A 26,918-nucleotide genomic window follows, 5' to 3' on the forward strand; every position below is an offset into this window, starting at 1 on the left:
ATTTTTCTTGCCGATTTATCACAATTTGAGAGCTTTTGGGAAAAAATGTAACCAAACCGGAAGTGATCTGGATCTTTGTCTGAGGCCAAGGTTTTGCCTCACACCAGGTTAAAAATGTGTTTAATTATCCTGAAACAATTTCAAAAGCATAAAAACAAAGAATATTATTTTAATTGTATGAAAATGATAAGAAATCGGTGCCCTTGATAGTCTAATATCATCTCAAACAGTCAGAATCATCCTTAAAGCGGTGACAAACAAGGACATTGATTAAAAGGCATCTGTGTGATAATGCACTGCCAAATCCTCGGGTCTGAATCTCGTTGAACACATTTGGGATTTTTATAAGGAATGTCAACCCCTCCCCCCTCTCCACACATTATCAGCGGTGTGAGAAGATCTAGGCAGTAGGCGTGGCAGCTGGTTCAATCTCCATTCCTTTTTCGGGGGTACATGATATCTAACAGTAAAGGATGTCCTGCAGTAATAAGAACGAATCTTCCTCCACAGACATACTTTTGTGTGAATTTTCATTTTAAGGGTACGTGAAATATGCATAATTAACTATGAATTGAAAAAAATATTGTACGCGTTTGTTCTTTCAATCTTAAAAAATGTTAGGTGAACACTTCGAAGTTTGGTTCAGTGTATATCAATATTCTTTTTCACTTATCCAGACAATTTTTCTACAGAATATTGATGCAGTACTCCACGCCATCCCACTCTCAGATAGGACGCACAGCAGGTGTGCGATCAACAGTGGACACTTACTCCTTTTTCTAAACTTTGGAATTTTCGACAGTACCTGTTAAGGCATTGTTCATTTACTGTATTGTTTGTAGATTTTTTTAAATCAATGTTTTCATTATCTACCCTTTTTTATTTGTCACATAGCTCGGGCAAAGTAGGGCCATAACTGTACTATGATAATCATTCATTTGCTATTTGTTTCCGGTAAACATAATATACATTTTTTTATTCTTTATGCTATGAGATAATATACATTTGTTTGTTTAAATTGAGTATTTTTACACTTGATAATCGGACCAAAACGAATGCTTGAAATGTTATACATGTTATATGTCTTTAGTTATTATTAAAAGCAGTGCAGTAGTGGCATATGTAGAATGATTGAATTTTACTCAATAAATTTGAATACACCGCATTCTGTGAAACATTTTTTGTCTGAGTCCTGTAAATCTTACAGAATTTAATTGTCATTGCTTTATTTGTAATATGGCTACTACTGAGGATAAACAGTCAAGCAAAACAGGCGTTTAGTTCCAATTTTATAATAGCTTCAACTTTACAATCTGCGAGTATACTAGTATATCTCATTCTGTAAAAACAGCACAAATGTCTCAATGATCTACCGGTATATATTTTGAGGTTACTCGGTCTGTTATAATAGGGGGCACCAAGTTCGATTCAAATTCGAGTCAAACTTAAGACATTAAAAAAACTTTAGGTAGTGTCTGTTCCTTCGCCACACTCAGGACTGAATTCGAAGTGGAATGCATCGGACATAATCATAGGCTTCTAGATGTTCTTTTATTTAAAACAAATAAATATTTCATTTTTTAATAAATAATCGTTATTATGTAGTGTATTTATAGTCCCTATATAATCTATACAAGCGCAAGCACAACATATTCTCCTTGGATTCGCCTCGATCAATATTCATGATCTTCTGGTGAATGACAAACCATATTAAAAACCAAAAGAGTCCATAATTGTATATTTACTTTTGCTATAAAGACATTTTTTTGTGTCCTTGAGCGAGAGATTTCGATAAACTTGAAGGAATTTTGTGGATCATGTGGCATTCAGATCTTAAGATCTATGAATTTCAAGATGGCTGTCAGATGTTGAACTTTTATGGGAACGCCCTCTGTCAATCACCTCGTAGGAAGGCTGGTCATTTCCTTTCTCGTTTTCCTTCTTCCTGTAGTGAATAATGCCTTCGTTTCACTTTCATATGATACATTTTAACTTAAATTATATTTTAAAAAAACGAATAAAAGAAAACAGATTAATATATCCTATATTTTTTCAAGAATGGATTCACAGTATGTTTAAGTAAGAAAAAAAAAACTTGCCAATAAAAATGACCAGTAATTTCAAAATAAACTTTCTTGATGTTGCCTCTGTGATGTAAATTTTAAACTCAAAAAGTAAACGAATGTTTATTTTTCCATATTCTTTGAAAATTAAATTTTCAACAAGAAATCACAAATGAAAACAAATTTCTTTCATGCAGTAAATTGTGTTAATGTGTATTATACAAAAAATATGGTGATAACGAACAGTTCTCATTTTCAAAGTCTAAATAAGAGTACATGATGGGGGCTGAGCAATCGCGGACAGATGCGGGATCAGGTGTCATTAAGGAGTAAGAATCTCCTTACAATCTATACACCAGCTGTGTCCTTCTTTTCAGAATGGGGTAAACAAAAAAATTTGTAGAAATTTTGTTGTGAAAAAATTGCCTTAACTATAGTCAGCATTTGTCATTGTTAATGCAGTTTACACTACATATGGTCTCATAGTCTGCTAAATACGTGCAAGGGGGGTCCCCTAAAAATGGGATAAAAAACAGGCAGGCTGTGCTAAATGAAGAATTAGTACCTAGTTATTGCTTATGTTTGTTCAAGTTCTAAGTTATAACTTAAAATGGCTCATCGTTTGATCCTTTCTTATGCCATGAAACTCCTCAAAATGTATATTTCACGTTATAAACTTTTTATTATGCACAGAAGTATAAAATTTCTACAATTGCTTGAATGCAAAACAGATTCTCGTTTTATGCATTGTATATTATACATATAAAATTATGGGTTGTAAAAATATAAAAATAACAAAAAGGATATAAAAATGATCTTTTTCTAATTGTGAAAATATGTATATACACATGTATATGATTATACATACATTTATTTGAAAATTACATGATTTACCTTTTCCTGTACAGGCTAATATAATATAATTTCCTGCAGGCTAAAACATTTTAATGACGTTATCTCAAAAAGAGCAATCAATTTAAAATGTGCAGTGATTTAGTGTTCTTAGTTTAATGCTCATGAACTTAAAGTATTATCAACTAATTCTCATTGACTGGTACAATGAAAATTTCTTTTTGCGTCAAATTAACTCAAGGATATTCTTTACACACATCTTACTTTCATTGCAATCATATCCCATCCATCCAGATAAACACCCCTCACACTGACCAGTCATGTGATTACAGGAAGTATTATTTCCACAATGGTCTGTACATGTTTTCTTGCACTCGGCTCCATATTTTCCAGCGGGGCAGGCTAAAAAAGGATTAACGGTAAACATTGCTAAAATATTGCTGTATTTAATTACAGCTTGTGAAAAAAATGAATGATATTTATTGATTGATTTATTGATTGAATGTTGTCCCTATCGAGAATTTTTCACTTATATGGAGACACCACAAGTTGTGGAGAACTGCAAATTTTGTCCTATATTCGGAACTTAGGGCCATTGAGCAGTGAGGGGTCTTTTTATTGTCAAAACCTACTGCGACAAGGAACCACGATTTATACGGTCTCATCCGGAGGACCGGTTCCCAAGGCCCACAGTGAAATTTGAACTGCTTTTTTAATAAAAATGGAACTCGTTAATTTACTTATATGGTCATTAGTCATTTGCAAAATTATTTTGTTAAAACACATTCTGGTTGCACACACAAGTACTACTAAGTTGACATCAAAGAGATGCTTGAGTTTCTAATTGACAATATCCATGTGGTTTTTGGAGAACAGGTATTCCAACAATCTATTGGAATTCCCATGGGTACCAACTGCTTTTCGTTTTTAGCAGACCTATTTTTATATTCATATGAAGCAGAATTTGTGCAAAATCTTATGTGTGAAAAGAGGAAAACACTTGCTGTAGCCTTCAACTCGACTTTTAGGTATATCGACGACGTATAGTCAATTAACAATGGAAATTTCCATTCCTACGTCGATACGATATATCCTATGAGATGTACATAAAAGAAATCACATCTGACACATCTGTTTCATACTTGGATATTTTACTTGAAAAGACGTTAATGGTAATCTAACAACCAAGCTATATGATAAACGTGATGACATTAAATTTTCTATCGTCAACTTCCCTTACTTATGCAGCAATATATCTATATCAACTGCATATGGAGTAAATATATCTCAGTTGATTCGATACGCAAGAGCATGCTCTACGTATGAACAATTTCTTAAACGTGGTAAATTATTTACAAGCAAGTTGATGAAACAAGAATATCAGCAGACTCGTTTAAAGTCATCATTTCGTTAGTTCTATGGTCGATACAATGACCTTGTCACCAAATACAATTTATCATTGAGTCAAATGCTGACTGACGTTTTTCATACTAATTGTTAGTCCATTATTTATACACCGAATTGACAACGGATTTTTCCATAATTACTTGATCCTGACAAGGAGAACACGGCGGGTGTGACAGTGTCAGCAGGGGATGCTCACTCCTCCATGGCTCCTGATCCCACCTCAGATGTTTCGGAGGTCCGTCTTTGCTCTGCTCCTATTTTGTATTGTTTTATGGACTTTAATATTGAATACTGTTCGTTATCTCCATATCCTACTTATTTTGCGACTCTAGGGCAGACACTGTGAAACCACTGTACCACGTGGGCGACTGAAGAATGAGAAATAAACTGCAATTTTCTTTTTATTTGCAGACATTATATATTAAATTCAATCTCAAATACTTTTAAAAATATTTATTCCTAGTATGTGCAATGATACAAATAGTTGATTATTTCATAGGTATCATGTTGCAAATTAACGTTTCCAATATGTGTTTTATGGCCGTTCTCTTGGTCTCTTGTATTGCAATCCATTGCTGAAGTGTATTAACTTAAGGAGATTAAATTAATCAAACATATGGAGATAACGAACAGCATCAAAAGTTCATTAAACAATACAAAATAAGAGCAGAACAAACACAGACCCCAAAGCATCGGAGTTGGGATCAGGTGCAATGGAGGAGTAATCATCCCTTGTCGATCGATCACACCCACCATGTGTTCCTTGTCATGATCGGGAAATAACGTAAATCCGTCGTCAATTCAGTTTATAAATAATGGACTAAGAAATAGATGAAAAAACGTCAGGCAGCATTTGACTCAATGATACATTGTATTTGCTGACAAGATCATTGTATCGACCGGCAAATGAGTTTCAAAAGTACCAATGGGAAAGTAAAATGCAAAAAATAAGCATGGATAGATGGAAATCGACAATGATAAAACGCCTAATATACATTTAGAATGACTTTCTAAATCTTACCATTAAGACACTTTTCCCCAGTCCAGCCGTCTTTACAACCAACACAAGTTCCATTAGTTACGTAACACCTTCTCTCTTGACAATTAGTAGGACAGGTTTCATTGCAGTTAAATCCATAAACACCATCCTCTTCACAACCTTTGAAAGATAAGCCTTTTGTCTTACAAAATATCTCGTTTTTACCTGTCTCTTTTATGCCTTTTGATAATTTAAAACTGGTAATTTGTCTATTTTAAGTAGGATCTGTTATAGAGATATGAAATTACCTTGCACAATTACTTCACATAGCAGTGTGAACCTTAGTCTGTTGTTGTAGAAAATTACATATCGACCAAACAAAACACATGTATGAGTTACATTAGGTGCGGGTTTTTCCGGCCCTGTATGATTGTAACATAGATAAGCCTCGTGTAACAAACTGAAATCAGTACTGTTAGAAATGTAGAGTTCGTATCTATACACATGCTGCTGTCCCTCTACCAAGCCTATAAAGCAAAAAAGATTTCATACATACAACACATCGAAATTTAAAAACACTAATCAAATAGTCTAACTCTTTTTCATATTTAAATGTGTAACAGAATGAAGGCAATTAGGGTGAACTACCAGCTTCACTGTTTTTAAATAAAAATGATTCAGATTTTTGATTTTAAGCTTCTTTTCATGTAGAAATATTTTGATACAATGTATCTACCTACCGGTAGGTATTTATCATGTTTACATAGCTCAACTGATTCTAAGTGAATACAGTGCTATGAGGCCGATAATGCCTCATTTTTTGCCAGCTTTGTTTTCTTAACTCGATTCATAAGATTAATCAATTTTCGTTAATTTCATCTTTTACGATGAGGTGAAATTAGAAGATGTTGAATTACAAGTTCTTAGACCCCTGAGAATAAATATGACACCTGATTATATATATGTAGCTTCTGTCAACAAAAGAACTAAAATGATATATGTAGCTATCCTTCTCCAAAATTAGTTTCAGTAAAAATCTTTTCGCTTTTTATAAAGATACAGAAAAAACATATTTTTGCAATTGTCATGTTTGTGGTTAAAATGAGTATAAATGGGTATCTCAAACGTATTTTACTATACTGAATAAATGTGTGTTTGTCTAAATTGTTACTTACCAAAAGTACATGATGAGTAGAGACTGAAGTAAATCTGTACGTCATAAATACTTTTGACTTTTCCGAGATCTACATACCACCATGCTGGACCACTGAAATCTTTGGTAGAGCATGTGAAAATAGATCTATCTACAGCTTTCTGGGGAAAACCCTTTTTACCCAAGTATGTCCTTTGTCCTGTTGGTTTATATGCCGATATATTGTCTGAAATAAGACACATACAAAAAGATTTGATACATGATGGAATACAAGTATGTGAAGATAAGGAACGGTAATCGAGCTGAAAAGTCCAAATATCTGCAGTTATTTTTCCAGCTTTGAAACATCACAAAAAGGAGCAGAGCAAACACGGATCTCCAAAACATCAAATTGAAAGGTCGTGAAATTTCATGAATCACTGAAGCAGACCGAAATACAAACTCATCAAGATTCACTCACATGCTAAAAATCAGCAGCAGATCTAGCTGCATGCGTTTAGAAAAAAGTGCGGAAAACCGAATGGGACACACTGACAGACAGAGGGGCAGCTAGACGGACAGACGGTCAGACCCAAAGGAAACCTTTAGTCCCCACCGGTTTTTATTTCGGTAGGGGACTACATGTAACAAGCATTCTGAAAGTATTGCAGAATAAATATACGACAAGTGTAATCTGGTTCCCATTAAAAACTGAAAACGCCATAATTCCTTCAAAAATCAATGAAGCGGAACGAAATACAAATTTCATCTATAACTAGAATCGTGGTTCTAAAATTATATACTCTGGGTCATATTCATCAGCTCTGTTTATATTATTATATGCAGTGGTAAGTTATACATGTATTATTATATTTTGTGGTTCTATAATTATTTGGTTTGGTTCTATATAATTATAATTTGCAGTTCTTTTATTATATGCTGTGGTTCTATCATTATAGCCTGTGGTTCTATCATTATAGGCTGTGGTTGTATTATTATTATTTAATGTTGTGAGTCTTTTATTATTTATGTGGGTTTTTTTTATTATATGTTGTAGTTCTTTTATTATATGGTGTGGTTTTATTATTATATGATATAGTTCTATCATTAGTTGTGGTGTGTTTTTATTATATGCTGTGGTTTTTATTATATGCTGTGGTTCCATTATCATACTGTGGTTCTACGTGCAGTGGTTTCATTGTTATATACTGATGGATTATATTTCTATAATGTGGGTTTATTATTATATGCTCTGTGCCTAATATTGTATGCTATAGGTCTATTCTTTATATGCTTTTGGTTCATAATAATATGCTGTGTTAACCTTTTCGGCTTTACATTTACATATTTAAAAACTCATTTTCGGCTTTACAGTTCTATATTTAAAATGCTCCTTTTCAGCTTCACAGTTCTATGTTTAAAACACTCCTTTTTGTCTTTACAGTTTTATATTTCAAATACTCCTTTTTGGCTTTACAGTTTTATATTTAAAACACTCCTTTAAGGCTTTACACTTCTATATTTAAAATACTCCTTCAAGGCTTTATGATTCCACATTGTTTCATACTTTATATATATATATATATATATATATATATATATATATATATATATATATATATATATATATATATATATATATATATATATATATATCCAAATTTGAAAATTTCACAGTGTCCGGTTTTTATATAGGTAAAATTAAAATAAAAAAGGCAACACAGATTAAAACGTTAGCGCTTTCATTACATCTTCAGACGTTTTACAAATGCATTCTTTATCCTGACTGCAATGTCTTACAAAACTATTAATACTTTAAAAATCATTATCTATAATTGAATCTGACAGCAAGCAATTAAATGCTTGCAGTTTGTTCACACCTTTGAAACCAAATCCGATATGTGTTTATACTCTTAGCCGGAGAACATCGAAAGGTTACACTCTGTGTGAAAGTTTTATCAGAAATCAAATTAAATCAAACTGTTAAGACTGGGATTAAATTTTTGAATGAAATATTTCTCTTTTTCTCTTCTTTCTGTTATATTGTCTTTAAAAAGTTTATAAAAAGGGAACACTTTAAACTGTCCTTGTCCGCATCTATCAATGTGTTCGCTGAGTTTGATCTTACGGTACTCAGGAACTTGAATATGCTGTTTATGCACGCGAATTCTGGCTCTCAATGTGGTCCCCGTTTCACCGATGTAGAATTGGTTGCATCCTCCGCAAGTAATAACATATATTAAATTTTTGGACTCACATGTCATGTCTGAATTAATAAAGAAATCTTTTCCTCTGAAATTAAATGATGTTCCTTCTCTTAAAACAGAACATGTGCCACATCGCGGATCTTTACATTTTGTCACGGATTTTGTAGATTTCGTTATTTTGGAAGGACAGAGTATTCTTCTGAGGTTTTTGGGCTGCCTTTTGCTGTTTATAAACTTGAATTTTGAAAGAACATTTGACATTTATTCATCCGTTTTGAGAATTTCGTTCAGATTTTGAACGATAGGTGTAATATTTGGGTTTTTAGGATTGTAAGTTGTGACTAGTGGTAATATTTTAATATTTTCCTCATCATTAGGAGTTGGATTAATTAATTCTTCTCTGTCTAATTCCTTTGCTTTTCTGATGCCGTCGTTGATTAAGCTTAAAGGATAATGTTGGTCTGTGAGAAATATTTTCAATTCATCCAGACGTTGATTTCTGGTTTCCTCCTCACTTACTATTGTGCATATTCGTCGGGCTAGGTTGTAAGGTATTGCTCTTTTAATGTGTCGCGGGTGGGAAGATCCAAAATGCAAATATTGATGAGTGTCAGTACTCTTATAAAATATATCTGTTGCAATTTTGTTGTTTTCCTTACAGATTAATACATCTAAAAATGGTAATTGAGTAGAACTTTTTTCCATTGTAAATTTAATATCTGGGTCTAATTCATTTAAGATATCATTTAAAATGTTCAAATCTGAATCATCTTTTTTCCATATAATAAAACAATCATCCAGATATCTTTTCCAGTTTCTCTTAAGATATTCGCAAAATTCTGCATCAAACTGTTCATTAGCTTTTTCATATAGTGCTTCTTCTAGGTATCCAAGGGTAAGTGTTGCATATGTAGGGGCCATTTTGGTACCCATGGCTGTACCTTTCACTTGATGAAAATATTTGTCATTGAAAGTAAACACATTGTTCTTTAAAACTAATTCGGTGGCTTCCAGTAAAAATTCTTTTGTAAACCGGTTGTCAATTTTGTTTCTGTAATTTTCAATCCAAAAATTTAAAGCCTTGATTCCTAAGGTACTGGTTATATTGGTGTACAGATTTACTACATCTAAGGTTACAAGTTGTGTATTAAAATCGACCTGTTTAGGTAGATGTCGTAAAAAATCTAAATCGTCCCGAACAAAACTTTTAACGTGTTGGCAGAGAGGTTTCAACACTATATCTAGTAGATTGCTGAGACGTTGGGTACGTGGCACATGTTCGTTTTAAGAGAAGGAACATCATTTAATTTCAGAGGAAAAGATTTCTTTATTAATTCAGACATGACATGTGAGTCCAAAAATTTAATATATGTTATTACTTGCGGAGGATGCAACCAATTCTACATCGGTGAAACGGGGACCACATTGAGAGCCAGAATTCGCGTGCATAAACAGCATATTCAAGTTCCTGAGTACCGTAAGATCAAACTCAGCGAACACATTGATAGATGCGGACAAGGACAGTTTAAAGTGTTCCCTTTTTATAAACTTTTTAAAGACAATATAACAGAAAGAAGAGAAAAAGAGAAATATTTCATTCAAAAATTTAATCCCAGTCTTAACAGTTTGATTTAATTTGATTTCTGATAAAACTTTCACACAGAGTGTAACCTTTCGATGTTCTCCGGCTAAGAGTATAAACACATGTCGGATTTGGTTTCAAAGGTGTGAACAAACTGCAAGCATTTAATTGCTTGCTGTCAGATTCAATTATAGATAATGATTTTTAAAGTATTAATAGTTTTGTAAGACATTGCAGTCAGGATAAAGAATGCATTTGTAAAACGTCTGAAGATGTAATGAAAGCGCTAACGTTTTAATCTGTGTTGCCTTTTTTATTTTAATTTTACCTATATATATATATAAATATAATGACCCATAAACCATCCATGGTACCCACAACGTGAGTGAAAAAGACGCAAAATAACCCACAATCCGCATAGCACAAAAATTAACCCACAATATTTTATATACTTTTCCATGAGTATTGAAGTGATAAGGAGAAACGGCTAAATTTTTGGATTGAAAATTACAGAAACAAAATTGACAACCGGTTTACAAAAGAATTTTTACTGGAAGCCACCGAATTAGTTTTAAAGAACATATATATATATATATATATATATATATATATATATATATATATATATATATATATATATATATATATATATATATATATATACTTCTTGCAGTATAATCAAAAACGGATCATGCAGAATTTTTTTCAAAATTTCAAAAATCGTACTGACCCCCCCCCCCCCCCCGCTCCAGTTCCTCATCAATTATCGAGCTTGAGAAAAATTCCTTATTTTCATTTTTGCTTGTCAACCCCCCCCCCCTTTTTTTGGTCAGGTAATAAAGTTGATTTTTATTTTGTCTTGCTGGAATTCATGTACAGATATATTATTTTTCCAGCTTCGAATCTACCATGCAACGTGTTAATTTAAACCTTCCAATGTTTTTTAATCAACCTTAAGAAATCTACAGCCTTTTCACTTTATGTACATTTATGATAAACAGCATATAATTATGAAACCACAAGATATAAATATGAAACCATAACATATTATTATGGAGACTCAGCATATAATTATGAATCCAAAGCATATAATACAACACAACATAAAATGATAGACCCACAAAATATAATAAAAGAACCACAACATATAATACACTGTACTACACTTCGTTCCACGGCATACAACATATAACACCCAACACAAGGCAGCCATGGCGTTCCATTATCAAACGTTTAGAAAATAATTGCGGAAAACCCAGAAATTTTGAAAGGTCGTGATATCGTCAAAGGTCATGAAATGCGAACTTGATCTGCTATCTTATTTGATGTAAAAACTAAATTAATGGTATCGTCGGTAGGGGACAAATTAATAAATATGGCTGTAGTAAACTTCTAATTTTACAGTCCTTATTCCATTAAAAACAATGTTTTTTTCTCAACAGTTATGTAACATTATTCTTAGTGATACATCTTATTTTTAATGAGTTTCAAAAATATTTTATTATTAAATATTTATATCTGAATTTTAAAAAAACAGAACGCTGATCATTATTCTGTTTTCCCAGCCTTTTGAATGGCGTTCTCATGAAATCCACTTCCTGGTCCGAAACCAAATTATTAATGAAAATAAATGAAACGAAAAAGGAAAACTACTGATATTCTATGATGAAAAATGATTTAACAAACCGTATCCTAGAGAAATATCCAGGACCACAAACTGGACAAATAAACATTTGAAAAAAAGATACATCTTGAAATCTAGTTTCTCCAGTTATCAATAACTATTCATGTACATTCATGAATATCGATTTTATTTTTAGGTTAGTTTTTTTAGCTAACGATGTCCTTTAAAGCTTGCTTGGTACAAAAAAAAATATTTGACGGATTTGAATCAAATCCTTATTTAAATTGTCGAAGGGGTGGGTTTTATTTGATTTTGATATATCGACTGCAAATGATGAATGACAATATTTGAACATTTTCCTCAATTTACAAAAAATTTCTATATGAACATGCATTATATATATATATATATATATATATATATATATATATATATATATATATATATATATATATATATATATATATATATATATATATAAAGCACTAAAAATGACCAACGACACGAACATTACAAATTGTCAAATTTTCGGGACGCCCTGTCCGTTCCTCAGGACAAAGAAAAAAGTAAAAAGTCAGAGAAACAAAAACAACTAGCACTACTACTAAACACTATATATTTACATACTTAGTTACATGTTGAATTGGAAATTTTCAAGAACACTTTTTAAAGAAAGAAATCAGGACTGCTATGAAATACGTCCGGTCTATCGGGTATACTCAGGTGAAGTGCGATTTACGTAATTGAACGAATTAATTATGCTAATTAATTACAACAATCAGTAAATCGTACATTGTTTCATTCTCTCGAAACGGCGTAACTATACTTGATAAAGATTAATCAAATTAAAATAATATAGCAGGGATATTTTAACATATGAATTATGATCTATTAAAAATTTGAAATATTTTAGGATTTATTAACGGGGAAAAAATTAACAAAGGCGTAAGCAATACATAGTTATGTCGGTTGTTCGAGAGTTGGTGCCGCATTTTAACTGTAGAGTTTACCCTAAATTGAGACAATAATATTGTTTAGTATCATCAGGAATTGGATGTAGTTTACGTTCATTCTGGTGAAATCATTCAGTTTGTAAATACCATTAGGACGGAATGACTTCAATCTGGTGAAGTCATTCAGTTTGTTAATACCATGCATTAGGGCGGAAAGACTTCAATCTGTGCATCCAGAACCTTTCCTTGCTTTTTCTCTGAACGTCTGTCCATCTTGGGTTATGGTCAATCACAACTACTGTCATGTCCTCCCATTGTGACCCTCAAGGTTGAAATGTTCCCCAACAGGTTCATTGAGTTTTTTGGTCCTAATGGTCAAACGGTGGTTATTGACTTTCCTGCGGAGATCTCATGTTTCACCAATATACTATTTGGAGCAAACTTTGCAACTGATGAGATAAATGCAGTTGTCAGTATGACAGGACTAATTCCCTAGTATTTTGTAGCTGCGGCCTGTAACAGTGCTGTTAAAACTGTCTTGTCAGTGCTGTGCTTACAAATAAGACATCTTCTGTCAGAGCAAGTTTTAAACCCCCGTTAGGTAATGGGTTGTCCAGTCTGGTTCTTACTACCATGTCCTTTAGGTTCCTTGGGCGTCTGTATGCAGCAAATGGGGTTTCTATAAAGACCTCTGCCATTCGTTTGTTTGAATGGAGAATTGGTAGGTTCTTTTGAAGGATACCGCAAAGGTTCTTAAGGACAGGATGGTATGTTGTTACCAGAGGGACCCTGCCGCTATTGTCTTTCTCCTTGTAGCGTAATAGGTTTTGTCTGTCATGTCCCGCCATCTCATCAATGGCTGTTTGTACGGTGCGGGCATTGTAGCCTCTTTTGCATAAGTTGGACTGAAGAAGACCACTTTGCTCCTGATATAAGGTAGGGGACGAACAGATACGTCGAATTCTGGTGGCTAGACCCTTAGGCACTCCCTCAAAAGTGTGTGGGGGATGACAGCTAGAGGGCATAAGATATAGGTGGGAGTCTGTGGGTTTGGTGTGGAGACTGAATTCGATATCACTATCATTCAGGGTAGATGTTGTGTCTAGAAATACGTTTTTGGAATTAGATACGTCTACTGTAAATTTGTGGACTATGGGGCGACCTGGAATACCTTCTTTGTGTATTTTAGGAAGCAGATAGAATTGTGCTGGTCTACAGTCAATAGGACTTAAGGTCTCATAGACGTTGATACCAATCTCATTTTTCTCAAAAATATCCTCAAGAGTTTTGGTAATGGCGATGGAGAATTCTTTAGTAGGGTCAGGGTCTAGTTTCTTATATAAACGTTTGTCTGAGAGTTGTCTTGTGGCCTCCGCCATGTAAGTCTCTTTATCCAGTACAACAACTGTAAAGCCTTTACCTGCTTTCTTGATTACAATGTCATCCCGATTTTTTAATGATTGTAAGGCAGATCTCTCTTCCTTACTCAAATTGTCGGGAGTCTTGTCTGGCATTGAAAGGAGCTTCTCAATGTCTGACTCAATGGCTATCACATATCTAAGTTGTAAGGGTGAGCTTGTACTTCTTTTTTTTGTTAGCAGCAAGCATTACAACATAGTCTCATTCATTTATTATTCAGCCTGTTTGTTTGTCATACATTTGTCACTTTGGTCCAAAATTATAAATGAGAAAACACAATGCTTTTCTTTTTCACATGTATACATAAAAGATGCCAACACTGTAACAAGTAAATAAGGGGCAATATCCCTAGAGGCTCCAAATTTTATGATTTTTTTTTAATTTCAAACATTGATTTTCATTAACGACTATAGCATTAAATTCAAAAGGAAATAGTTTGGAGTATGAAGCCTTGCTCACTTTTCCAGAAATGAATAATATGTCAAATCATGATGAGAAGAAAATTTGATATTGTAAATAGAAAGAGATCAATTATTTTTATCTCACAGTAAAATTAGAAATATGAGGTATATATAGAGATAATAAAAAATCTCAAACCTATCTAATTCTCATTAGAAAACATACTGAAGCGTTGCTTTTTAAATCAGAATATATCACATTGTTTTCTCTGCTTGTAACAGGCACGTATAGCAACAGGGGGGCTACCCCCCTGCCTTTTCCTAATATTACTTTTACTATTGTAAATGTTAATTGAAAGGCTTGTTGCCCCCCCCCCTTCCCCACTTGATACTACAAGAAAATGATATAAAGGAAATGTAGTATTGGTAGTTAAAATAGATCGATTGTTTGATTGATTTGTAAGGGTGAGTCTGCGTTACCGTTTTGTTTGCAGCAAACAACATAATGCACAGACTGAAATTGCCACAACAAGAGCTAACACTAAACCAAGTGTGCGACCGTTGGGCCTTCAAACAAAAAAGACAGGTATAACACTTAACTTTTGTTGCCTGTTACTAAAAATATGTCTTATGCAACAAAATTTGAGGTATTTTTATGCCCCCGTAAACAAACTTTCGGGGGTATATAGCTTCTGTCGTGTCCGCCTGTCTAGCTGTCTGTCTGTCTGTCTCTCTGTCCGCAAAAACTTAAACCTTGCCCATAACTTTTGATTTAGTGGAGCTCTTTCATATTTCATATGTGTATTCCTTGTGACAAGACCTTTCTTTGGGTACCACCAAATTTGACCTTTTGACCTTGACCTTGCAGTTTGACCCACTTTTACATGAAAATTTAAAAATTTTACTTTGGCCATATCTTTTGAACAGTAGACAACAGGACATTTTTACTTCACATATGTAATGTTAAAAGACCTTTCACTGGATACCAATAACCTTAACCATTTGACCTTGACCTTGTAGATTTACGTACTTGTGACAAAACTTTAACCTTGGCCATAACTTTTGAACGGTAAGGGATAGGGCTTTCATGCTTCATATATGTAATCCTTGTGAGAAGACCCTTCATTGAATACCAAGAACTTTGACCCTTTGACCTTGACCCTTGAGATTGACACACTTTAAAAAAGCAAACCTTGACCATAACTTTTAAAGAGTTAGGGCTAGTGCTTTCATATTTTACATTTTTGATCCTTATGACAACATATTTCATTTGATAACAATAACTTTGACCCTTTGACCTTGACCTTGGAGTGTGACCTACTTTTTAAGAAATTGAACGTTGACCATAACTTCTGAACGGTTAGGGCTAGGGCTTTCATGCTCTACATAAGTATATTATGTGGCAAGACTTTTCATTTGATACTAATTACATTGGCCTTTTGACCTTGATCTTGTAGATTTTTGTACTAATTAAAAAACTTTAACATAAGCTTACTTTCAAATTTCACAATTGTTTTCCAGTGAGAATAGTCCCCCGCGTGGCGCAGTGGTTAGAGCGTCTGCTCTAGAGTCGCCAAGTAAGGAGTCAATCCTTACGTCGCGGGTTCAAATCCCACTGCGGGACGTGGAGACCGGTCCTTCGGATGAGACCGTATACACCGAGGCCCCATGTCGCAGTAGGTGTTGGCACGAGAAAGATCTCTCCCTGCTTAAAGGCCCTGAGTGCCGAGCATAGGACAAAATTTGTAGCCCTCCACCGGCAAGTGGTGGCGTCTCCATATGAGTGAAAAAAATCTCGAGAGGGACGTTAAACAACAATCAATCAATCCAGTGAGAATACCCTACTTTGGTACCAATTAATTAAATTTGCATTTAAGAAAAGCTTAATCTTTGCTATGTTGCCATTCGGGGGCATCAGTGTTTTTTACAAACACATCTTGTCTTAAACATATTACTTATATTTGAGGAGAAATAAAATTGCAACTTTAAAATTATTCAAATATTCTATTTTATAGTAAGGGAATAAATGTTATTTCTCCTTAAATGCACAGTCGGAATGATCGACATTCATTTTGTTTAAGGGCTAAAAGGTCATGAATATGAAATTGGCATTGTTCCAATATTCGGTAAAAGTGACAATTTTTGGTTGATTTGAAGCTACTCTAGTAACAAGGTGGACGGTGGGATATTTTAATCCAGTAAATTTTATAGCTTATTGTTATAGATATTTATGCTGACAAAAAAATCTATCGTTGGCAAATTTACGCTTTAGAATATATTGAAAGTCAAAGCTTGTGAAATTTTCACATCAAAAATTTCAAGGATGCAGTTAGAGCTACTCATAAAATACCTCAAAATATGTCCAAAAATTAAAAAAAAAAAAAAAGGTTTAGATTTACTCATATCTGTATTACAGAATTAAAACATACATAACTCTTAATATAATAGATAATAACTTTAATTCTAAAAAAAATACATCAAAAGAAGGGGAAGGGAGGGGGTATTTACCAATTCCTTATAAACCACAACATGGATTCAGTGTAACCCTTTTTTTACATTAAATGCATGTATACATAATTGCTCTATATTTACACAAGTTTACACATCATTCATCAGTCATTTGATCAACATATTCATTAATTGAAAGTTAAGCAGAAACCATTTCCGCAAATTTTCAACATCATTGATACAAATATTGAAATATTTCAGATTTCTTTTTACTACGGGAAGGTGAAATGACCTGAATATTTTTTTTATAAGTGTGAGACAATACATCCTCCACTTTGTGAGCTACTTAGCTATTTGTACGGTTTCATATACAGTTATTCAGAGGCTGATATTTAAAAGATTCTGAAGTCTTCATTGACACTAGTTAGGAGGTATACGGAGGTCTGACCCTCCAACTATTTGGTTAATGTATCAAATCATGTATTTGTTTTAAAATGAATGTTTTAAAACCTTTTACTTGAAAAAAGAATATAATCTTCAATTCCAATGATATATCCAAAACGTTTTATCTAAAAACAATATTCATTTTTATGTTATATTTGATAACAAGACCATTTTTACTACCACAGAATGTTTGTATGCCGATTTTCACCGGTTGTTGGAATTTCTATAATATTATGCAGAAGACTCTCACTTAAAAAAAACTATTCGCACTCAGATTGTGCTCTTGAGTATCGAATCCATTAGAAATTTTGACACCATACGTAGGTGATAGCGAGATATCAGTTTACTGTAATTAAGAAAAATTGAAATTATCTTGTTTGTCAAACAATTTAGCTGTATGTTTGCCATTACTGTCATGAATCAATACAACATTTAAATATAGAACAGACTACATGCATGTTCAATTCAAGTTCACTAGGATATATGGAACTGACATATGAATGAAAGTAATTAATTTAAACAATATTTTATTCACAGATGTTATTGTGAATAGGATTGGGCAGCAGGCGCAGCCTATTTTAGCCCTCTCCCTACATTTAGGTCAAGGTACAAAACAAATAGTGATAATAAAAGAATGTACAAAAGAAGAGAGAAAAAACACAAACAAAAGTGAACAAAGTAACATAGAAAAAAAAACAGAAAAAGTCATATATAGAAAATTAAACAAAAGAGAAAAATAGAATGAACAAAATAACAAAAAGGGCAAATTACAGGGGGAGACAAAATACAAAGTAGTACCGGTTTGGGAGTACTAAATTATATCTATATATAGATATGACAGTGTTTATATAAAACGTTTTGTTGCTGCTATAAATGTATGTACAGCTTCAAATATTTGTATATTAATGTCAAGTCCATGGTTAGAACTACCATTTAAAAATAAATCACATTCAGGAATATTATCACAGTTTATAATATTATGTGTTGATTGAAAGAGTACATCTCTTGGAATTGTATATTTTGGACAGACAATAAAGTAATGATAGGCATTTTCAATACAATCAGTACAATGTTCACACATTGGAGTTTCAGCTAAATGTTGATTATATAAATCTGCTTTCAGATTACTAGCATTATTCCTTATCCGGCAATGTATTATATTATACTTTCTTATTCCAAAATTAAAAAGTTCAATACTTTTCCTACAGAAATGAGATTTTAAAAGACTTTTGAATGAACATATTCCTGGAGCATTTTTAATATAATCTGGCAAGGTATTCCATTGTTTGACTGTAGAGGGGAGAAAACTTTCCATATAAGATGTTGTTCTAATATTAGGAATTTTGAATTGAGCATTATTAGTTCTAAGATTATACGAATGACTTGATGGGCGATAAGGTTCAATCAGATCATACAGATACTGTGGAGAATAACCATTAATAATTTTATAAAATAATATTAACTTATGAATTTTTCTCCTTGTGTTTAGGAGATCCCATCCAAGTTCATCATACAATTTTGTACGAGAAGAGTTACACCTTAATCCAGTTATAATTCTACCTGCTTCAACTTGTATATCTTCTAAGAGTTTAGAATCTTTTTCAGAACAATTGTCCCACACTACATCAGAATACTCTAACACAGGTCGAACAAAAGCAAAATATATTTTAATGAGTGTTTTACGTGAAACCTGGTACATGTGGTATTTGAGCATTCTAAGAATGTTTAATCTTTTTGAATCTTTTTCGTGTATTATCTGTATGTGTGATGTCCACATAGCATCTCTTTGGAAACGTAAACCTAAATGGGTATGAGAATCATTTTGAATACCCGGTAATAGGTGGGCCATATTCACCAAATTTAACAGGAGAATATACAATATTTTTTCTACTAAAATTTAAATTTACAGTTTTGTTAGGATTAAAATCAACTAGCCATTTCTTTGACCATTTATCAATATGTTCTAGATCATCAGTAAGTGATTGTGTAATATTTTCTTTGTCTACAATAGCATATAAAGAAGTGTCATCAGCAAAAAGTCTTATATTGTTGACTAGATCATCGCAAATATCATTAATATATAAAAGGAATAGGAATGGTCCTAGAACAGAACCCTGAGTAACTCCAGCATTTACTGTTTCAGAGTTTGATGTAAAACCATCTATTACAACTTTTTGTTGTCTATCAGACAAATAATTCTCAATCCAACCTAGTACATTGCCATTTATACCATAATTTGACAGCTTTGTTAAAAGGCCTTTATGCCATACTCTATCAAATGCCTTAGAGATATCACAAAAAATAAATCTTACATCTTTACCTTTATCAAGATTCGAAATGATAGCATTATATATTTCTACCAGTTGATTAACAGTTGAATCTCCAGGTTGAAAGCCAGACTGATATTTGTATAATATGTTATTGTCCTTCATAAAGTTATATAAATGTTTAAACAGTATTTTTTCCATCAATTTACACAAGACACTTGTTAGAGATATTGGTCTATAATTAGATACCTCTTGAGCACTCCCTTTATTTTTAAAGACTGGTGTTATTTGCGATAACTTCCAGATATCTGGTAGTTTTTTTTTCCTTAATGACATATTAAAGAGAGTTGTTAGGGGCTTTTTAATAGATGTGGATATTTCTTTTAGTACTCTTGGAGATATGCCATCAGGACCAGGTGGTTTACTGTTATCAATGATAGTTAACTGGTCATAAATTTCAGCTTCGGTGATAAGCATTTCAGAGAAAATGTTATTTTGTTGTGGTGGACCAGGTCCATGAAGAGGAATATCTGGTTCATTATCAATGGAGGAAACTTGGGCAAAGTATTTATTTAGGACTGTAGCTTTTTCAACTGGATGGAAAATAAGTTTACCATTTGATTTTAATGGTGGTAAGGGTACATAATTTTTATTAAGTTTTGATATTGATTTAACAATTCTCCACCATTTCCCAGGAGGAATTGATTTATCGATCATTGAAGACATTTTTTTATTATACCTTTCCCGGGATTTTCGAATTTCATCAATGACTGTATTTCTAAGTTCTCTGTATGATTGCCAATGCAGAGGATTGTCTGTATGTTTAATTTGCTTTATAGTGAGTTCTATTTCGTTTTCTCATGAGTTTGCGTATTGTATTATTCATAAAAACTTTATCCCTTGGTCTGATGGTAATTGTTTTCTTAGGAATATGTTAATCAATACACTTATTTAAAGTACAGACAAAATTAGAATATATTTCATTAATATTTCCAGAATTGACTACTGTATTATCCCAGTCAACTTGTAATAATTCCTCATTTATATGACGATAATTTGCATTTTCATAATTTCTCACTTCTCTTTTGTAAGCATACTGTTTGTATATAGTGAATTTTACTTCTACACTAGTCACACAATGAGAGCTACAGAAGGGTGCTGTTGTATCATGATTTGCAATTAAGCTGGTATTATTGGTCAAAATGAGATCAATACATGTTCCTGATTTGGTTGTAAAGTTAGTAGCAACATTTATAAGATTTGTTAAGTTAAGCCTTTGTAACATTAGTTTAAATTGTTTACTTTGGTCAGACAACATGTTTACATTGAAGTCACATAATAGTATGGTAGGAATATTTAAATCAAGGACTTGTTGCATGTTGTTTAGGAAATGATCCCAATATTCTGCCCTAGAACTGGGCGGCCTATAAATGACACCAACAAGTACTTTATTATTATTTACAACAACTTCTGACCAAAGAATCTCCATATGTATGGAATCAAGATCTTTTCTTTCTAAAAAATGTATGTTTTTTGATACGTAGAGAGCAACGCCTCCTCCAAAACGATTTCTGTCTTTTCGAATAGGTTGATGATATCCGTTAAGCAAAATGTCATCGTCCCTGATCGAATTATCTAAGTGGGTTTCAGTAAGAGCAATAATATCAAAATCAGATAACTCAGTTGATATAACATCAACTTTTGGTAGTAAGCTACAAACATTATTATGAGCAATACGTAAGTTTGTCATTAGTGGATTATCAGGATGTGGTGGTCCGGGATTTGTTTCAATGCCAGATAATATGAGCAAATACTCGACCACAAATAATAAGAAGTGGATATTATTCATAAGTGGTTTGCATATAAGAAAACGTACATACCTAGTAAGAGATAAAGTCCATGGCCATGTTACTAACTGTGATTGTCTAGTCACCAGTATCAAAAATAAAAAAAACACTCACAAGGAGAAGAACTGGCCATGGATATTAATAATAGTATAACACTGCACATGTAACTTTCACATCGGAAAATAATATAAGCTATGTAACTATAAAACCGGTACTGGTAGTGTACTCCGGATTCCGGATTGGAGAAACACAAAAAACAATAACAAAATATATGAATAGCGTATAAGCAGAGGAAAAAATTCCTCACATCATACCTCTCATGCAAGTACGAGCTATTGCATGCAAGGAGAAGACATATATACAAAAACCCATATTCTGGAAGCATTTTCAAAGAGAACAAAATGCATAAATCAATACAAAAGAAGAAGAGTTGAGAAAAAAGAAAAAAAAAGTAAATATATCAGTCGGCACCGACAAAAAAGATTTTGAAATTTATATTGATCATTTCAACTGACTAGGAAATTAACGTCTATAATCCACATTAACATGTTAACTTCATGTTCAGCCACTTATATAACTGGTTTGCGCATAATCATAACTGTGCTATAAATAGCCTATAGGGATTTCCCTAAGAATGTAAACAAGAACAACCTGAGATGTCACTTACAGGGTGCTGGAGTAGATGTCCACGGTTTCACAGAAGGGTTTGACAATCTGTCAATGTCATCATCGTCGTTGACAACAAAAATTTTGCCCTTATTCGACTTCACTACGATTCTACCATCGTGAGACCATGTACTTTCGATAATATTGTTTTTGACGAGTTGTCGAGTTCTGTATAATAGACCAACGCGTCTTTTCGTCAGCGCTTCATTCAGAAATATTTTATAAGCGTTAGACTCATTTTCATTGAATGAAAGTAACAATTAATATACACTGTAAACCATGCATAGTAAATCTTCCCATTCAATCCGTTTGCTTATTCAAATGCACATTCTCACTACCAGGAAAGTTACGTGACATGACGTATTCGTATGACGGTGGGGGTAGTGTATAGTCTATGGTATGAGATGAACTATTATTATATTCATTTGGAGATGAAGTCGATCGAAGGTCTGTCTGACTGCCAGGACCTCTACGCTCAGGCTCCAGACCTGATTCTTGGTGTCGCTCTATGTTTTGTCCGTCGGGAAAGACAGGCGTTAAAGTTGCAGCATCCGATTCCTCCGGATTTCTCTGACGAATAACAACTGTTCCATTGTCTACAATTACAGTAAAACTCGGTTATAACAAAGTTGACAGGGCCTATGAATTACTTCACAATTTCCATAATTTGTTATATTCGTGTTTGTACAAACGAAGTTTTATTGTATAACAAATTACTGAGAATTACCTTATTGAGATGCTATTGTTTAATTTGTAAATAACTTCTTACCGGTTATAAGCTACAACTTCTAATTTTTTTTGTACTTCTTTATTTGTCCGATTTTATTTCTTTTAAACGAAAACGAATAGAGATTGAAGAAAATTGCTAAATATTACAGTTAAACGAGTATATCCAGGTAATTCAATCTCATATTTAAACTAACAATGCTAAACGTCTTTTCTATCTGGTAAAAATTATTGTACTTGTATCCCTTCGTGATAATGATGTTTTTAATGTAGTTTAAGGACTATCAATTCTTCATCAAGCCAGTTTTTAATACCTGGTCCAGTTAAACAATTAAAATAGCCAATGTATTTTATTGATCATTAGCTAGCCATTGACTCGTAATGTTTATCAATAGAGTTTCACAATGTTGTTGTAAAACTCTAGAAATATTTATGCCTAGGTCTATCGAAGGTATAGATGTATATTATTTAAGTTTATAGGCGTAATTTAGCTTACATAAATCTTTGTTGAAGAGCAAACTCTTTAATCTTTTGATTTTGACAATCTGTCTCATTTACATGTTAAATAATTTTGAAGCATGAGAAATAGGCATTTGTACGGATAGAAATAATTAAATTGATCCACGACTACTGTACTCGAAAGAATACTGAAGCTTTCGTCATATTATAAAGTAATTATCTGTGTGTTTCGAATTTTTTTTTTTAGTAATTTCTACAATTTTGAAATGGTCTCCATTTTTTTTAAACAAAAGATATATGAAAATTCAATAACGTCTAAATTATTATGTTCTACATCAGCTAGAAATGACATAAAAAGTTCATTTACAGTAAAATTTTAAATAATATCGAATTTATTATAAAAGGAGCTGCCTGCTCAATATACTTTTTTTCTTAATTAAAATAAATTATCTATATCTGAGAAAAAAAAATTGCCAGTTCAAGTAGGAAAATTTATAGATTACTGTTTGTAAGAGAACAATGTTGTGACTTACCAGAACGGGATACAGTCATCGGTATAGATGTTTGAGCTGCGTTGTCACTATTGCATAATTTAACACAACAGTATACACACAGACATGTTCCTACCCCGACACCGATAATAATGCCCCATACAGAAGCCGTAGGACTGTTTGAAAGAAAACATTCCATTGATTTCTTCACAGAGAATCAAAAGAAACAAAAGCGGCTTCATCATACACACTTACAAGGATCAAAAGTAACTAGAACTGTCCAAACGGGACAAAATACCCCCCGCTGGGTTTTTCAGAAGTAAGTTTTTCCATAATAAAAATATGTATCAAACACCAATTATAAAATTTTTATTCCAGTGACCTTGAACTTCCCCAGATAATCTTGGGTCAAGGTCATGACACACCCTTGGGTCATGGGCAATCTTTCAGTGAAATGAGAACCTACCAAGTTTATCCATAAGAAAGATATGGACCGGACACGAATTATGATATTTTTCTTCCAGTGACCTTGAACTACCCCAAATGACCTTGGGTCAAGGTCATGACACACCCTTAGGTCATGGGCAATCTTTCAGTGAAATGAGAACCTACCAAGTTTATCCATAAGAAAGATATGGACCGGACACGGATTATGATATTTTTCTTCCAGTGACCTTGAACTACCCCAAATGACCTTGGGTCAAGGTCATGACACACCCTTGGGTCATGGGCGATCTTTGTGTGAAATGAGAACCTACCAAGTTTATCCATAAGAAAGATATGGACCGGACACGAATTATGATATTTTTCTTCCAGTGACCATGAACTTCCCCAAATGACCTTGGGTCAAGGTCATGACACACCCTTGGGTCATGGGCGATCTTTGTGTGAAATAAAAACCTACCAAGTTCATCCATAAGAAAGATATGGACCGGACAGGAATTATGAAAATTTTCTTCCAGTGACCTTGAACTTTCCAAATTGACCTTGGGTCAAGGTCATGACACATCCTTGGGTCATGGGCAATCTTTGTGTGAAATGAGAACCTACCAAGTTTATCTATAAAAGATATGTATCAAACATGATTTTTGAAAATTTTCTTCCAGTGACCTTGAACTTTCTCAAATGACCTTAAGTCAAGGTCATGACACACCCTTGGGTCATGGGCAATCTTTGTGTGAAATGAGAACCTACCAAGTTTATCAATAAGAAAGATATGGACCGGACACGAATTATGAAATTTTTCTTCCAGTGACCTTGAACTTCCCCAAATGACCTTGGGTCAAGGTCATGACACACCCTTAGGTCATGAGCAATCTTAGTGTGGAGTAGTATATTCTAATGTCCCTCTGTAAGAAAGATATGGACCGGACACGATTGCACAGACAGAGACGGACAGACGGACGGACGGACAGACGGACGGACACAGACGGACAGACGGACAGACGGACAAGGTGATTCCTATATATTCCCCCCCCAAACTTCGTTTGCGGGGGGTATAATAAATTAATCATACACACTTACAAGGATCAAAAGTAATAAATTAATCATACACACTTACAAGGATCAAAAGTAATAAATTAATCATACACACTTACAAGGATGTATTATCTTCGCTCTCTTCCTCCGGTTCGCTTTGGTACTTGTAGCAGCAGTCCTTTTGACAACAATATTGGTCAAAGGAGCAATAAAATGAAGACTGCTGAATTTTATAACGAACTTTGAAATCTATCTCATTCACAGAATAGAAAGTACTCCAACTATTCAAATTTTTATCCAAGGCTGTTTCGTAAAAGTAACACGTTTCAGCATCTAAAAATACATTTACATGACTGTATAAATATTAACAGTTTTGTAGGTATGTGTAATAAATAATAGTATGTTTTTATTAACGCTAATGGGTAAAGAACCGTTTAATTGGTGTACTGAATGGTTTTTATTCAGTTTTTCATTTTTTGCAAAATTAGTAACAGGGTATAATTAAATACCAGTTTGTAAGGGCGCTTACGTTTTATGAATGAAATTGAAGAAAGGTTGATGTTATAGTACGAAATATTTTACTTTTTAGTGTATCGTCATCTCTTCCATTTAAATCCATTTATATAATGTTCTTAAGCATACTTCTTTTTTGTACTACATAAAATACTTAATAGGTTCACTGACTTTTACGCCACTTAATAGACTAACATGCATAAAATACAAATACAAATATAAAACATCTTTATAAATACTAAAGAATATTTTTCTCTTTTTCCGATTGTAATTTTTGCGACTTTTTTTAATAAGCAAAAGTCCGCAAATTTATCCTATCGCAAAAAATACTCGTTATACGGTATTTATGGATAAAAGTTTACGGTAAAGTTTTATAAAAATCATTTTTAAAAGTATCAGTACAAATTATACAAATCAATGTTTACCAAGCAGAGGAATGAAAAATATCCACCACACCAATATATAATAGCAGTTTACGGCTCCCATACTTCTTTGACCTTGTAGTCGCGGTGAGTCGTATCAAGTATCATATCTCAGAATCTCCCATTGAAATTGATAAATCCGTGAACCTATAGTATTTAAAACTAGTTCTTTTTTCTTCGTACATCGTAACATAAGGATTTTAAATCAATAACAATTACCTCTTGACCTCTTTTAGAATAATACACACATTTTACATTCATTATGTTGTCAAGATTTATGGCGCGCTATAGCCGACAAATATTCATTAAACTTGACCAAAGCTTAAAACTCCATTATTTTGAATTTAAGCTATAGATTATCTTTGGGAAGGAATTATTCGTTATTTAATGTTGTAGGAAATACCAAAAGGCATCTCCCAATTAAAATAGAAAAGGTGATATCACCAATTTAAACATCGTGATATCATGAAATGTAAGTCGAATTTAAATGAAGTTCCAAGGTAATTGTGATGAGAGGCCTTGTCTCGAGAAATATACCTG

At 33.1% G+C, this 26,918-nt stretch overlaps 3 protein-coding genes across 3 annotated transcripts; all 3 read right to left on the reverse strand.

Annotated features, from left to right (window-relative positions):
• Positions 1–2,500: 2,500 nt before the first annotated feature.
• Positions 2,501–5,469, reverse strand: LOC134271716 (protein draper-like). The gene is made up of 4 exons (XM_062753928.1): positions 5,449–5,469; positions 5,344–5,416; positions 3,180–3,317; positions 2,501–2,577 (listed from the first exon to the last, which is right to left on the reverse strand). The coding sequence occupies exons 1-4, from the start codon at positions 5,467–5,469 to the stop codon at positions 2,501–2,503; spliced, it is 309 nt and encodes a 102-aa protein (XP_062609912.1).
• A 3,432-nt stretch (positions 5,470–8,901) lies between these two features.
• Positions 8,902–14,313, reverse strand: LOC134271725 (uncharacterized). The gene is made up of 2 exons (XM_062753940.1): positions 13,971–14,313; positions 8,902–9,767 (listed from the first exon to the last, which is right to left on the reverse strand). The coding sequence occupies exons 1-2, from the start codon at positions 14,311–14,313 to the stop codon at positions 8,902–8,904; spliced, it is 1,209 nt and encodes a 402-aa protein (XP_062609924.1).
• Positions 14,314–22,561: 8,248 nt separating this feature from the next.
• On the reverse strand, positions 22,562–26,621 carry LOC134271733 (uncharacterized). The gene is made up of 4 exons (XM_062753951.1): positions 26,382–26,621; positions 25,563–25,776; positions 24,007–24,140; positions 22,562–22,884 (listed from the first exon to the last, which is right to left on the reverse strand). The coding sequence occupies exons 1-4, from the start codon at positions 26,440–26,442 to the stop codon at positions 22,589–22,591; spliced, it is 705 nt and encodes a 234-aa protein (XP_062609935.1). The 5' UTR covers positions 26,443–26,621; the 3' UTR covers positions 22,562–22,588.
• Between the last annotated feature and the right edge of the window lie 297 nt (positions 26,622–26,918).

The sequence above is a fragment of the Saccostrea cucullata genome, unplaced genomic scaffold, assembly GCF_032062105.1.
Source record: "Saccostrea cucullata isolate Sc308-1 unplaced genomic scaffold, CSIRO_AGI_Scuc_v1 ctg2287, whole genome shotgun sequence".
In the NCBI taxonomy this organism is placed as follows: domain Eukaryota; kingdom Metazoa; phylum Mollusca; class Bivalvia; order Ostreida; family Ostreidae; genus Saccostrea; species Saccostrea cuccullata.